The sequence below is a fragment of the Rhea pennata genome, chromosome 18 (assembly GCF_028389875.1).
Source record: "Rhea pennata isolate bPtePen1 chromosome 18, bPtePen1.pri, whole genome shotgun sequence".
Classification (NCBI taxonomy): domain Eukaryota; kingdom Metazoa; phylum Chordata; class Aves; order Rheiformes; family Rheidae; genus Rhea; species Rhea pennata.
In genome coordinates this window covers 2,326,505-2,338,137 of record NC_084680.1, presented here as the reverse complement: position 1 = coordinate 2,338,137, position 11,633 = coordinate 2,326,505, and the positions used below count along the sequence as shown (strand labels likewise).

The 11,633-nt window shown below is 55.9% G+C and overlaps 1 protein-coding gene across 2 annotated transcripts in view; it reads left to right on the top strand.

Annotated features, from left to right (window-relative positions):
• Positions 1-1,068: 1,068 nt before the first annotated feature.
• The window catches only part of ABCA2 (ATP binding cassette subfamily A member 2), a 31,666-nt gene continuing 21,101 nt past the window's right edge, over positions 1,069-11,633 (top strand). For both annotated transcript variants that reach the window (XM_062591331.1, XM_062591330.1), the window contains exons 1-15: positions 1,069-1,090; positions 3,124-3,235; positions 3,755-3,921; positions 4,210-4,337; positions 4,632-4,736; positions 5,227-5,412; positions 5,733-5,951; positions 6,664-6,998; positions 7,594-7,753; positions 8,065-8,193; positions 8,733-8,900; positions 9,310-9,406; positions 9,874-10,047; positions 10,127-10,229; positions 11,029-11,143. In XM_062591331.1, coding sequence (XP_062447315.1) covers positions 1,087-1,090; positions 3,124-3,235; positions 3,755-3,921; positions 4,210-4,337; positions 4,632-4,736; positions 5,227-5,412; positions 5,733-5,951; positions 6,664-6,998; positions 7,594-7,753; positions 8,065-8,193; positions 8,733-8,900; positions 9,310-9,406; positions 9,874-10,047; positions 10,127-10,229; positions 11,029-11,143 — 2,202 coding nt within the window. In that variant the 5' untranslated portion in view covers positions 1,069-1,086. The remainder of the gene's footprint in view (positions 1,091-3,123; positions 3,236-3,754; positions 3,922-4,209; positions 4,338-4,631; positions 4,737-5,226; positions 5,413-5,732; positions 5,952-6,663; positions 6,999-7,593; positions 7,754-8,064; positions 8,194-8,732; positions 8,901-9,309; positions 9,407-9,873; positions 10,048-10,126; positions 10,230-11,028; positions 11,144-11,633) is intronic.

Here is an 11,633-nt window from a genome sequence, read left to right as displayed (position 1 = left end):
TTCTAACACTACATAACCCGGATGCAACTAGCCTGCACAGCCAGGCTCCAGTTCATCTCTGGGTACCAGTGGGACTGAGCCACAGCAGTGCCATCAGTCACTTGGCAAGACACAGGCACTGGCCCCACACCACACCAAGCCACCTCTGCAGCTGTAGCATCTCCTGGGAGAGGGCAGAGGGGTGCCCCAGAGACCCCTGTGCTGCTGCCCGCACTCCTCCTTGGTAGCCAGGTCCTCTACCAAAGTGTCATGGTCCCCTCCACTTTGTCATCCACAGTGGGTGTTAGCCTTTGAGATCTTCATCCCCCTGGTGCTCTTCTTCATCCTCCTGGGGCTGCGGCAGAAAAAGCCTACCATCCCTGTGAAGGAAGGTGAGTGTGAGCTGGGGCAATATGCAGAGCACCCTCACTTGGGATCAGGATGGGGTCACCCTGAGGCTTTGGGGAGCTTCTCTGACCCTCTGGGGGCAGCCTGGGGCCTAGGGGGAATCTCTGGCTGGGAGAGCCAGCAGAGGGGCCATCCAGCAGAGACATCAAAGTGCAGGGGCCTTTCAGCGATGTAGCACCAGATGGTGGGTGCCAGGGTGCTGCAGCAAGGGTTTGAGCTGATAGGCAGACAACACCTTCAGCCTCTGGGCTGGCGGGTCCAGAAACAGGAGGGTTTAGAAAAGCAATATTGTTCTGAACCTTGGAAGCTCCCTGTGGGGTGACCAGGCACGAACAACCTTCGGATGACATCAGAAGGGACTTTGTCTTTGTACAAAGGCACTTGGAGGAAGTGGGGTGATGGATCCCGGGACCCCAGCCATGGCCCAGGGTAACGGTGGTCTGAGCTTGTGTTTCAGCTGTGTCCTGGTGGTGTGCGAGGGAGAGCCAAGCTGCAAGGAGTGCCGGGGCCCAACTACGGGCGACGGTGGGCGGAGTGCTGGTCCCCACCCTGGCTCTGATGTGTAGTCTATGTGTTGTGGGGTTTTTTATTTTGTTTTTTCTTTCTTTTCTCTCATGTTTTCTTTTTCTTTCCCACCATCATCCCTGCCCGCCTGCCCTCCATGCCTCTACTGCATGCTCCAGTCTGTAAGTTGGTTGGATGGGTGGGTACCTCTTTCTCCCTCCCTTTCCCTGCCTTTGCCAGTGAATTGTGTTGGGGAGATGGAGCCCACTGGCTCCACTCACTCTGGCCTAATATGCACTTCTGTAACCCTGTCATCTCCTTCTTTCTCAGCTGGTGAAGATGAGCTTGGGCAGCCCAGTGTGGGCCATATTGTGCCTTCTCTGCTGTGCCTGCAGCTATGACTGCCCCAGACCCCATTGGTGTTGCGCTAGTTAGACCAGTCCAGGGTGGTGTTTTCATCTGGTTTTCTTTGCCCAAAGCCAGTGCCTGATTTACCAGGTGCTGAGGCTGATCATGGCTGTGACCAAGGTTGATTGAGGCTGGAAATGGCTTTCCAGACCAGGCAGAGGCTCATCCTGTCCCTTCTTGCCTCTTTCCTGGGGCAAACCCTGTTGGATGCTGGCTCTGACGTAACATGTGATTGCCCAGTTTTGCCTGTGGTCCCCCACACTTGTTCCCCAAAGTGACCTGGCTGGAGAGGGCTCCGCAGTTCCCTTGCTGTCATGTGACTTGTCCTGACCCCATGCAGCCAGGATGGATCTGTGAGGTTGGGACACTATTAGAGAGGGCCTGGAGCACAGCAAGGTGCCACACTGATGGTGGACTGGAACATGCCCAGTGCCCCAATGCCTGGCTTTGTCACCTAACTGAGGCACAACTGTCAGAGCAGACTGCTTTCCCAGCCCACCCAGGCCAGGCTGCTGGCCTATCCTGTGTAATGTTGCCCTGGGATATCCTTTTTCAGTGCCCAGAAGCACCTCTTCACCAGCCCCTGTCTCTTGCGGCTGTGCTAACAGCACTGATCTCCTAACTCTGAGTCCACCAGGGCTGCTGGTGGAGACAGGCAAGAGAAAGGTCCTGCTGTGTTAACCTCTTGGTTGGAGGTGTGGGGAACTAGCCAGCTGATGTTTATTCAGGACAACATCTCCAGATCATGGCACCTTGCTGCCACCCAGATGTCAGGCACTGGGCTGGAGTGGAGCCCAGGCCTTCTTCCCAAGGAAAGGGTTCTTTCCAGCCCTCCTTGCTGGGCCCAGCACCATCCCCACTAGGAGTGAGAGGCCAGGCTTGTCCCAGACACCCTTGCAGCCTCGCACTAGCAGTTCCCGTCAGGCTGAGCCAGGAAACCCTGCCAAGAGCCAGGGCTCTGCCAGGTGGGTTTGTGCCTGATACAGCTTCAGGTTCAGGGGTGAGACACTCCTAAAAATGGCACCACTTTGCAGGAGTCTCAGTCCCCAAGAGGCATTGTCTGGAGACAGCTCACCCCATAAGGGATGGCCACAGATAGGACTGCTGGGCTTGTCTCACCCCAGACCCCAGGACATGTGAATGTCTTGGTTAGGAATAGCCATCAAGTACCAGGGTTGTGGGTGAATGTTTGCTCTCTCCTCATTGCTCATTTTTTTTCATCTCTCCCCACTGCTTCAGTTTGCATTTATTCTCACCTCCTCCAGCCGCACATTGGGGCAGCCAGGCAGGGAGGAGGATGGGTTTCGAGAAGGGGCCGTGGGTTCTTGGAGAGCTGTAGATGCCAACTCTTCACCCTGTCATATTATTTCTCTTCTTCCTCTTTCTCGGGAAATCCAGCGGTGCCTCTCAGACTTACTAACAAGAGCGGCCAAGAGGCCAGAGGAGATTGCTGGCAGTCCTAAGGGCAAGGGTCAGAAGTCCAGCAACATCCTGGGGTGGGAGGGCCACCATCACCCAGAGGGGAGTGGGCAGATTGAAGAGGGCGAGTAGGGCCTAAGAGCCTCTTTGGGTACCCTGGAGACAGGCAGGAGAAGCCTGTCCAGATCCCTGCAGCCAGGGGAGACCCTATGTGACAATGCAGCAAAAGCAGCAGACTTCTGACCTTTGCCGTCTGCCCTCCTGCCTCGAGGTGTGACCTCCCATGGTGGTCGTGTGGTGCAGTGCTCCTGCTTCTCTCTGAACTGAGTGTCTCTCTCCGGTGGCCCTCTGCTCCCCTGCCCCTTATCTTTCTCCTGGCTCTTGTGTGGGCTCCTCTGGCTCCAGCTTTCTACACGGCGGCCCCCCTAACCTCAGCTGGGATCCTACCTGTGATGCAGTCCCTGTGTCCAGATGGCCAGCGGGATGAATTTGGCTTTCTACAGTACTCCAATTCCACGTAAGTTGGGCCCTCTCCCTGCTCTCCTTTCCTCCAGCCCCTGTTCATCCCACACAGTACAAGCACATGTGTGCAGCATATGTCTTCTCATGCTGGCAGTGTCCTATCTGAAAAATGCACCAGCCTGTATCTTCCAAAGCATTTGGGTGTAGTCTTCTGGGTCCCCAAGGTGCAGAGGACATCTCAGCCTGTTCCCCCTGGGTTTGCATGTCTCAGGTACCTGGCAGTTTACGGGGAGGAGGGAAGGAGATAGCCCCTCAGGGACTTTGCAATGCTGGTGCTCTCCTTTGCATCCCTGGTATGTATTTCAACTTGGTATGAAGGCAAGAGAAGCTCCTAGGGATGGGAGTGTGTGTAGCTGGACAATCGCCCATGCTGTCCCAGGCAGGAACAGCTTTCCCCTGAGGGGCTTTGGCCCACCCCAGGGCCGTGCCCTGGCTCTGAGGAGGAGCACACCAACCCAGCAGTAGGGCCACAGGGCCCATGGCTGACACTCCCATGATGCTCTGCTTGCTTCAGGGTGACACAGCTCCTCGAGCACCTCAGTGAAGTGGTGGAGCAAAGTAACTTGTTTGACCCAGACCACCCAGGCCTGGAAGAGGAGTTGGAGTCCCTGCGTCGGCGCCTGGAGGCCCTCAGCAGCAGTGAGCCCAGCTCAATGGAGACTCACTTCAGCAGCCAGGCAGGTAGGCGTTGTGCCCTGCCAGCCCGCACACTCCTGTGCAGGTGGAGATGGGTGGATGCGGGTTTGGAGCAGCAGCCAGCAGGGTGAGGGCATCCTGTCTGCTTCCAGGCCAGCCACCAAGTGATATGGCACTGTGATATGGCAAGCCCCATCACTTTCTTTCCTCCCTGGGGACCCTGCATGCAGGTGCAGCACCAGGTGTGAAATGTCCCTTCCATGAGGTCATGCCATGTGTCCCTGCTGTATGTAGCTGCTCTGACCTTGTGCTGACTGTTTTGCTCTTTGCCAGGATCTGACTTCACCCTTGCGTGGGCAGCCAAGGACCGGGGTGAACTGCACCATTTCCTCACGCAGAATCTGTCCCTTCCCAACAGCACAGCTGAGCTCCTCCTGGGATCCAGTATCGACCTCCGGGAGGTAAGTGAGCAGAACAGGACAGGCCCTGCCTGATGGTGTGGGACTTGAGGGACGAGTTTATCCAGGGACACTAAGCTGCAACAGCAGATGTGCATTTCCTGACTCAGTCCTAGTCCTGATCACGATACACTCATGATGCGGAGCCAGCAGGCACTCAGCAGGGACACATCCTGCCCTGTGGTCCCTCTTACCCCTTGCCTCTCATGCCAGGACATTGCTGAGCAGACAGCTCCCTCCACTCTCAACATGCTCTTCCATGGCATGCTCACCAACCCTGTCACATCCCCATTGCAGGTGTACCACCTTTATTTTGGATCTTCTCCTTCAGCATCTGACAACACCCATGAGAGACATCTGTGGGATCGGTTTGGCCCCAGTGAGAAGATCATGAAGCTAGAGGTGAGAAGTGTTTTGGTGTTACAGGTGGAGGACATAGCAGGGTGTAGCTTGTCCTTCCCTCCCCCTGTACACCTGCGTGGCTTGCCCCAGCCCTGCCCCACACTGCAGAGTTACTTGAGGTTGTCTTTCCAAGCAGAAGGGATATGATGAGACATTAGCAGGTGGCTGGAGCAGGAGCTAGGGATGCCCTGGTCCCATCCTGGCACTGCCACTGCACTTTGAGGAAGGCCAGTCTTTGTGCCTTGGTTTCCCATGGGTTGCCACACAGGTTGCATGTCCAGGATATTGGAGAATGGGGCAAAAAATGTCAACTCCTGTGACCTTGACTGTGGAGACCAAGCTCCGTGCTCTGCCAAGGGCTGTACTCCCTGAGATCTACATGTCGTCTTTCCCTGTGCCCTCCCTGGAGACTATGTACATGTATACTTGAGGGGATGAAGGAACAGAGGGGGGCCTTGGAGACAGCCGCTGCTATAGGTGCCTCTTGCAGAAGAGCCTTCCCAGTGGCTGGAGGACCCTGCGGGAAGGGTTGATACACAAGGCCTTGCGCGACCCCTCCAGAGCCTCACACAGGCAGACCCTGCTGCACCTGCTCTCACAAGCTCTGGGCCTCGCCAGTGCCACCCCGGGACCCGCCGATTCCTACAACCCCCAGGCCTTCGTCACAGAGATGGAGGTGAGCAGCCTCGTGCTGGGGAAGATAGACTCTGCAGGTAGATATCCCAGAGCCATATGGGGAGCAGACCCCTCCAGGGAGTTACTGGGCTCCAGTTGGGCTCTCTGCCAGGCTGGTTATGGCACATGGCCAGGTCTTCACCGTGCGCCCGAGATGGGGACAGTTCCCCTATCTGCCCTCCATCTCCAGTGCAGAGATGGGGGGACATGAGAATGGAGCAGGAGAAATCACCAGGGCCTTGGGCAGTGCTGTGATGTCCTAGCCCATCTGGAGGCTCTTCACTCTGGGGGCAGTAATGCTGCTGGCTCCTTGCCCTGCAGAATATTGTCTTCACGGCACCAGTGCTGGAGCACCTCACATGCGACCAGAGCCAAGGGGGGCTGCAGCATCTTCTCCATGTAGCCCCCAGCCAGCAGGCACTGCTGCAGGCCTACCGGGTGCTGGTGTGCAACGGGAGCCAGGTGGCCCGTGAGGAGCGCTTTGCTCAGCTGGCCACTGAGCTCAAGGATCAGCTGGATGCCCGCAAAATCGTCAGCAGGGTGAGTGCAAGACAAGGATGTGTCCTGGACTCATTTTCTGTAGCTGCTGGGAGCTGTGTTGGGCCAGGCTCTTGGACCATAGGACTCCTTTCCCAGCCCAGATTTCTGTGTCAGACTTCAGGACACGGCCTGTCCCCTTTTGGTCGCCCTCCACCCTCTCACACGGTGTCTCCCTGCTGCCCAGAACCACAGGCCCCTGGGATTAGTCTTCTCCTGCCTCTCCACTCCAGAGGGACAGCACATGATGGCCCTCTCCTGGTACCCACTCATACTGCCTGTTGGATGTGGCAAGGGGCAGAGCACTACAAGGTGCCCCAGCACCTTGTGTCCTCCCAGCGGGTCCTCTGCAGAAATCCCTACTGGTGAAGACCTTAGTGGCATGACTTCTTAAGGCCCTGTCTAGTGTCTCCTTCGTGCCATCCTCATCTAATGTGTCCTTTTCTGAGACTTATAGGGGACATCCTGCCTGCAGGGTGCATCTTGTGTTCCCCACCAAGACTCTGTTAGTGCTTCTTGCTGTCCAGTTTCTAAGGATTCAGTAGGACAAGTCCTGGGCCCCAGCTGGGCATGACTCTAGCCCTTTAGCAGGGAAAAGGGACATGCCATAACTGAGGTCCCCCTTGAATCCCTTTCTTCAGTAGCAGATGAGCAGGATGCCCCTTTGCACTAGTTTTCTGGCCAGGGATAACTCCTTATCTGCTTGACTTTGCAGCTGAAGCTGGATGAGGTGAACAGCACGGCCACCCAGCACCGGCTCCATGCCCTCCTTGAGGACCTCATGGAGATGGAGAAGGTTCTCCATGATATGGATATTCTCTCAGCTTTGGCTAAGCTGCTGCCCAAAGGAGCTTGTGCCAGCAAGGCCCCGCCACCCACTGCCAACAGCACTGGCTGGGCCAGTGGCAACGCCACGGCAGGTGGCAACACCACAACAGAGGAGGAGAGCAATAGGGAAGAGGAGCCAGGCGGTGAAAACCCACAGGGGCAGTTCTCAGCCTTCGTGCAGCTGTGGGCTGGGCTGCAGCCCATCCTGTGTGGGAACAACCGGTAGGAGCCCTTGGAGGAGGTGGATGCAGAGCCTGGGCGCGCCGGCGGTGTGATAGCATATGGCTGAGTGCTTAGGTGCTCCCATCCCAATGAGACAGTGGGTGCAGGAGAACCCACCCTGCCAGGGCGAGTGATAAATGGAACATAGACCATCACTGGCTGAGCCCTTGGTTGGGACTGGTACCACACTGAATCCCTGAGCCCATGCTCTGCCCATGTGGCCTTGGCCAAGGGAAGCTTTCCATGCCAAGCAGCACCACTGTGGCATCTCACTGGTTTGGGAGTCGCTGTGAAATCCTCCACCTTAGCAGCAGTGAGGGAGGACAGGGAGCCTGGGCTGGGGGTGGAAGGGCTGGGGTGAGTTTTTCACCCTAGTGTGTGGGCACTGCCAGGGGAGGTGCAGGAGGAGCATGCTGGCAGGGTGGCTTATCTGGTGGCAGACCTGACATGGTGCTGTTGTAGCTCCCCCACTTCCTCCTTTGGTTTCCGTGGTGGGGAGACCTGTGCTGCTCCATTGCCGAGGCATTTGGGGGCATGCTGGGTGGTACCCTGTGTTCCCAAAGCCCCTGTACCCAGGACTGACCCGTGTTTGCAGGACAATTGAGCCTGAGGCACTGAAGCAGGGCAACATGAGCTCTCTGGGCTTCACCAGCAAGGAGCAACGAAACCTGGGCCTCCTTGTACATCTTATGACGAGCAATCCCAAAATCCTCTACGCGCCTGTGGGCACTGAAGTAGACAAGGTCATCCTGAAGGTGAGGGCTTAGGTTTGTGATGGTGCAAGAGGCCAGGACGCACATCCTTCCTCTCCCACCACCCCTGCTCCAAGAAGAACATGCTTGCCCAGACAAGCTCAGCAGGGATGGTGCACTGTATGAGGCCAGGGCTGAACTATCTGACTGCCAGTGCCATTGGAAATCTGTTGCCACTCTGGAATGTATTGGGATGGCAATGCCTGCAGGGAGGTGGGCAGATGTCTCTGTGCCTGCTAGTGGTGGAGGGCAATGCCTTCCTAGAGAGTTGGGTGTCCTTGCCCATAACCACTGCACGACTTTCTTCCCCCCAGGCCAACGAGACCTTTGCTTTCGTGGGCAATGTCACCCACTATGCCAAAGCATGGATGAGCATTTCCCCTGAGATCAGGACCTACCTGGAGGAGGGCAGGCTGCAGAGACGCATTCGCTGGCTTCAGCAGGTAGGATAGTATCTGCAGGGCCTGAACCTGACTAGACCATACTGCCTCGGGTGCAAGCAGGGGGTCTTCTGCCCCTGCCTACCTCTCTTAGCCTCTGTGCTAATGGGAAGAGGGAGGGTACAGGAATAGATTCTTCACGTGAAGGTTTTCATATTGTCCCTGGGTGCCTACCCTGCCTGCTCTTACGAGCACTAGGCTGGGTTCCTTGTGCAAGATGGACTCTGCCCCCCTTGTTCCCAAGAGGAGTTCTGGGAAGGGTTGGTCCTGTCTGTCTCCATAGGAAGTGCAGCAGTGAGAGGCAGGGAGTATCCCAACTCCCTCTCCCTTATCTTGACAGAGCACTGGAACAGGTTGCCCAGGGAGGCTGTGGAGTCTCCTTCTCTGGAGCTATTCAAAACCCGCCTGGATGCAATTCTGTCTAACATGCTCTAGGCGACCCTGCTTGAGCAGGGGGGTTGGACTAGATGATCTCCAGAGGGCCCTTGCGACCTCGACCATTCTGTGATTCTGTGATTCTGTGATCTGCCTCCCTGTCCCAGTTCACAGCTGACCTCCACAAGCACCCAGAGATCCTGAATGTCTCCAACAGCAACCTTCTTCACAGCTTCCTCAATGGCAACTTTTCCCTGCCCAATGCCAGTGTTCTGCTCCAGCAGCTGGACACCATCGACAATGCTGCCTGCGGCTGGGTCCACTTCATGTCCAAGGTGAGGCTGTGCATGTGGGGGCCAGGGCAGGACTCAACATCTAGAACACAGGGCCAAAGAGGGGGTCAAGTCTGCTTTGACCTTTTTGAGGCCACAGGTTCAGGTTACAGCATCTTCCCTATCACAGGGAGAAACAATTATGGGACACCTGGAGGAGATGGTGGCTTCTCTGGTGTAGAAGCTTATGGGAAATGTTAAAGGCAGAGGTGCCCATTTCTATGGTCTTATGGCTGTCCAAGGGCTTTCTGCCCCACTAGCGGGGCCTTGTGGGCTGGGCTGGCCCAGGTGATGGCTGAGAAGCAGGGACTTAAGGGGTCGCTGTGAATGACATACTCCGCAGTGTGTGCGGGGTCTACATCTTGGACACTTGAGGGCCAATGGGATCTCACTAGTCTTCCTATCCTGCCAGGTCAGTGTGGACATCTTCAAGGGCTTCCCGGATGAGGAGAGCATTGTCAACTACACACTGAATCAGGCCTATCAGGACAACGTCACTGTCTTTGCTAGTATGTTCCCAGGAATCAGTCCCTTCATGGATGGTCCCCAAAAATATGTCATTTGCCAGACGTTCCCCAGGCACAGAGCCAGCTCTGGGATGTTGACTGCTTTCGTGCATGATTTGAGTGAATTGGCTTTGTGCCAACTCCTTCTCACAGTACCCATCCTCTCCCTCCTGCTGTTCCTCAATCTTGGCCAAGCCCTGACAAGGCCCAGAGTCCTGAGGCTGTTATAGCTCACCTACCATGGATCCATGTCACCTGCCTGCCCTGGGCTGGATCCTGTGCCAGGGCCATGCAAGCCTTCCCTGGTCCCAATAGCCATGGGCTAGCTTTTTGACTTGGCCCACTGGGGACACATTGATCCTGGGGGTGCCAGCAGAGCTCTAATGTTCCTGCCTGTCATAGTGTGTTGGCTGGTGTCACTAGGCTCCTGTGGTGCCAGTGCCCTCCCTGCCTTCCCTCAATTCCCGTAGGCGTCATCTTCCAGACCAACAAGGATGGTTCGCTCCCCCCTCATGTCATGTACAAGATTCGGCAGAACTCCAGCTTCACTGAGAAAACCAATGAGATCCGACGAGCCTACTGGCGGCCTGGCCCCAATACTGGTGGGCGCTTCTACTTCCTCTACGGCTTTGTCTGGATCCAGGGTGAGTACCAGCTCCTTGCCAGGGCTGCCCTCCATCCTCTGCCCATGCCACATGGCTCACCTTTGCCTCTCCTCTCCAGACATGATGGAGCGTGCCCTCATCAACATATTTGTTGGCCACGATGTCGTGGAGCCTGGCAATTACGTGCAGATGTTCCCATACCCCTGTTATACCCGGGATGAGTGAGTAGCCACACTTGCCACAGGATGGGTAGGGGATGGAGCTTCCATTTCTCCTTGGGGCAGTCCAAATAGGTCAGGACTGTTCAACTGGGAAAAAGGGAAAAGTGAGGAGAACCTGAGAGGTTGGTGACATTGGGAGTGATGAGCAACTAGTTATGCCATGTTCCTTGGACCATTAGTCAAAGGGGAGCCCTCAAAGTAAGTAAGAGGAAGGTTTTTTTTTGTTGTTGTTGTTGTTTTTTTCCCCCAGTTTGTAATTCAAGTGAGGAACTCTCTCTTCTGCAGGAGTCTTGGAGGCTGAAAACTCAGGGAGGACAATAGGTGCTTTATAAGTTCATGGTAGATGGATCTGTCAGTGGTTATTAAACATATTAGTCCAGATGAAGCATGAGGTGCATGAGAAGTCCCAGACTCACCAACCCTCCAGGGCAGGAGGGTAGAAGGGCCTGTCCACATTAGGGTAGGAAGGGCATTGGGCTGAGACTGCTGCTGGCCTGCCTCTTGGGGACCTGCCAGCCAGGACACCTGGGTTTTGCTCTGGCCTTTGCTATGGGATTGTTAGAGGACCTCTGAAAAATATTTTCCCCTCTCTGTGCTTGAGTTCCTCTGCTTAAAAAATGGTGGCAAGATCACTTGCTCTTTCAGAGCATGAAGGAACTGATGAACTGGGGGTCTGTGGTCCTCTCTGGGTGGTGGGAGAGCCCCTCAGGTGCCCTGGGGATTCTCCCCCGGGGCTCTTCCCCATTCCTGGCTGTGATGCTGCCATCCAGCTCTCCTTTCTCTTCATGTGCCCCACCAGCTTCCTCTTCGTTATTGAGCACATGATGCCCCTGTGCATGGTGATATCCTGGGTGTACTCTGTGGCCATGATGATCCAACACATTGTGACAGAGAAGGAGCATCGCCTGAAAGAGGTGAGGATGCTGGGAGATGCCTTGGAAGGATCTAGGATCTTCCCTGTCTTGCTGCCCAGAGGAGGCCAGGTACGAGGCCCAGTCCCACCTGCCGAGCCACCTGGTCCTCTCTGTCACCCAGTAGCTGTTCCCAGATAGTAGCACTCAGGATCCCTCACTGACCCTGAGCCACTGGTAAGAGCAGATGGCCAGGATATTGGAGAATGGGGCAAAAAATGTCAACTCCTGTGACCTTGACTGTGGAGACCAAGCTCCGTGCTCTGCCAAGGGCTGTACTCCCTGAGATCTACATGTCCCCTTTCCCTGTGCCCTCCCTGGAGACTATCATTTGCTTTTAAAGTTTTTGTCCTGCAGTGGACAAAAACATGGCACAGTGCCAGGCCAAGCTGGTTGGCTGTCTCAGGGAATGGCTGCCAGAGGACAGGGCAGTCTGCAATGGAGAGCAAAGCACTGAACTCCACAGCTGAGCCTGGAGCCCTATCATCTCCAG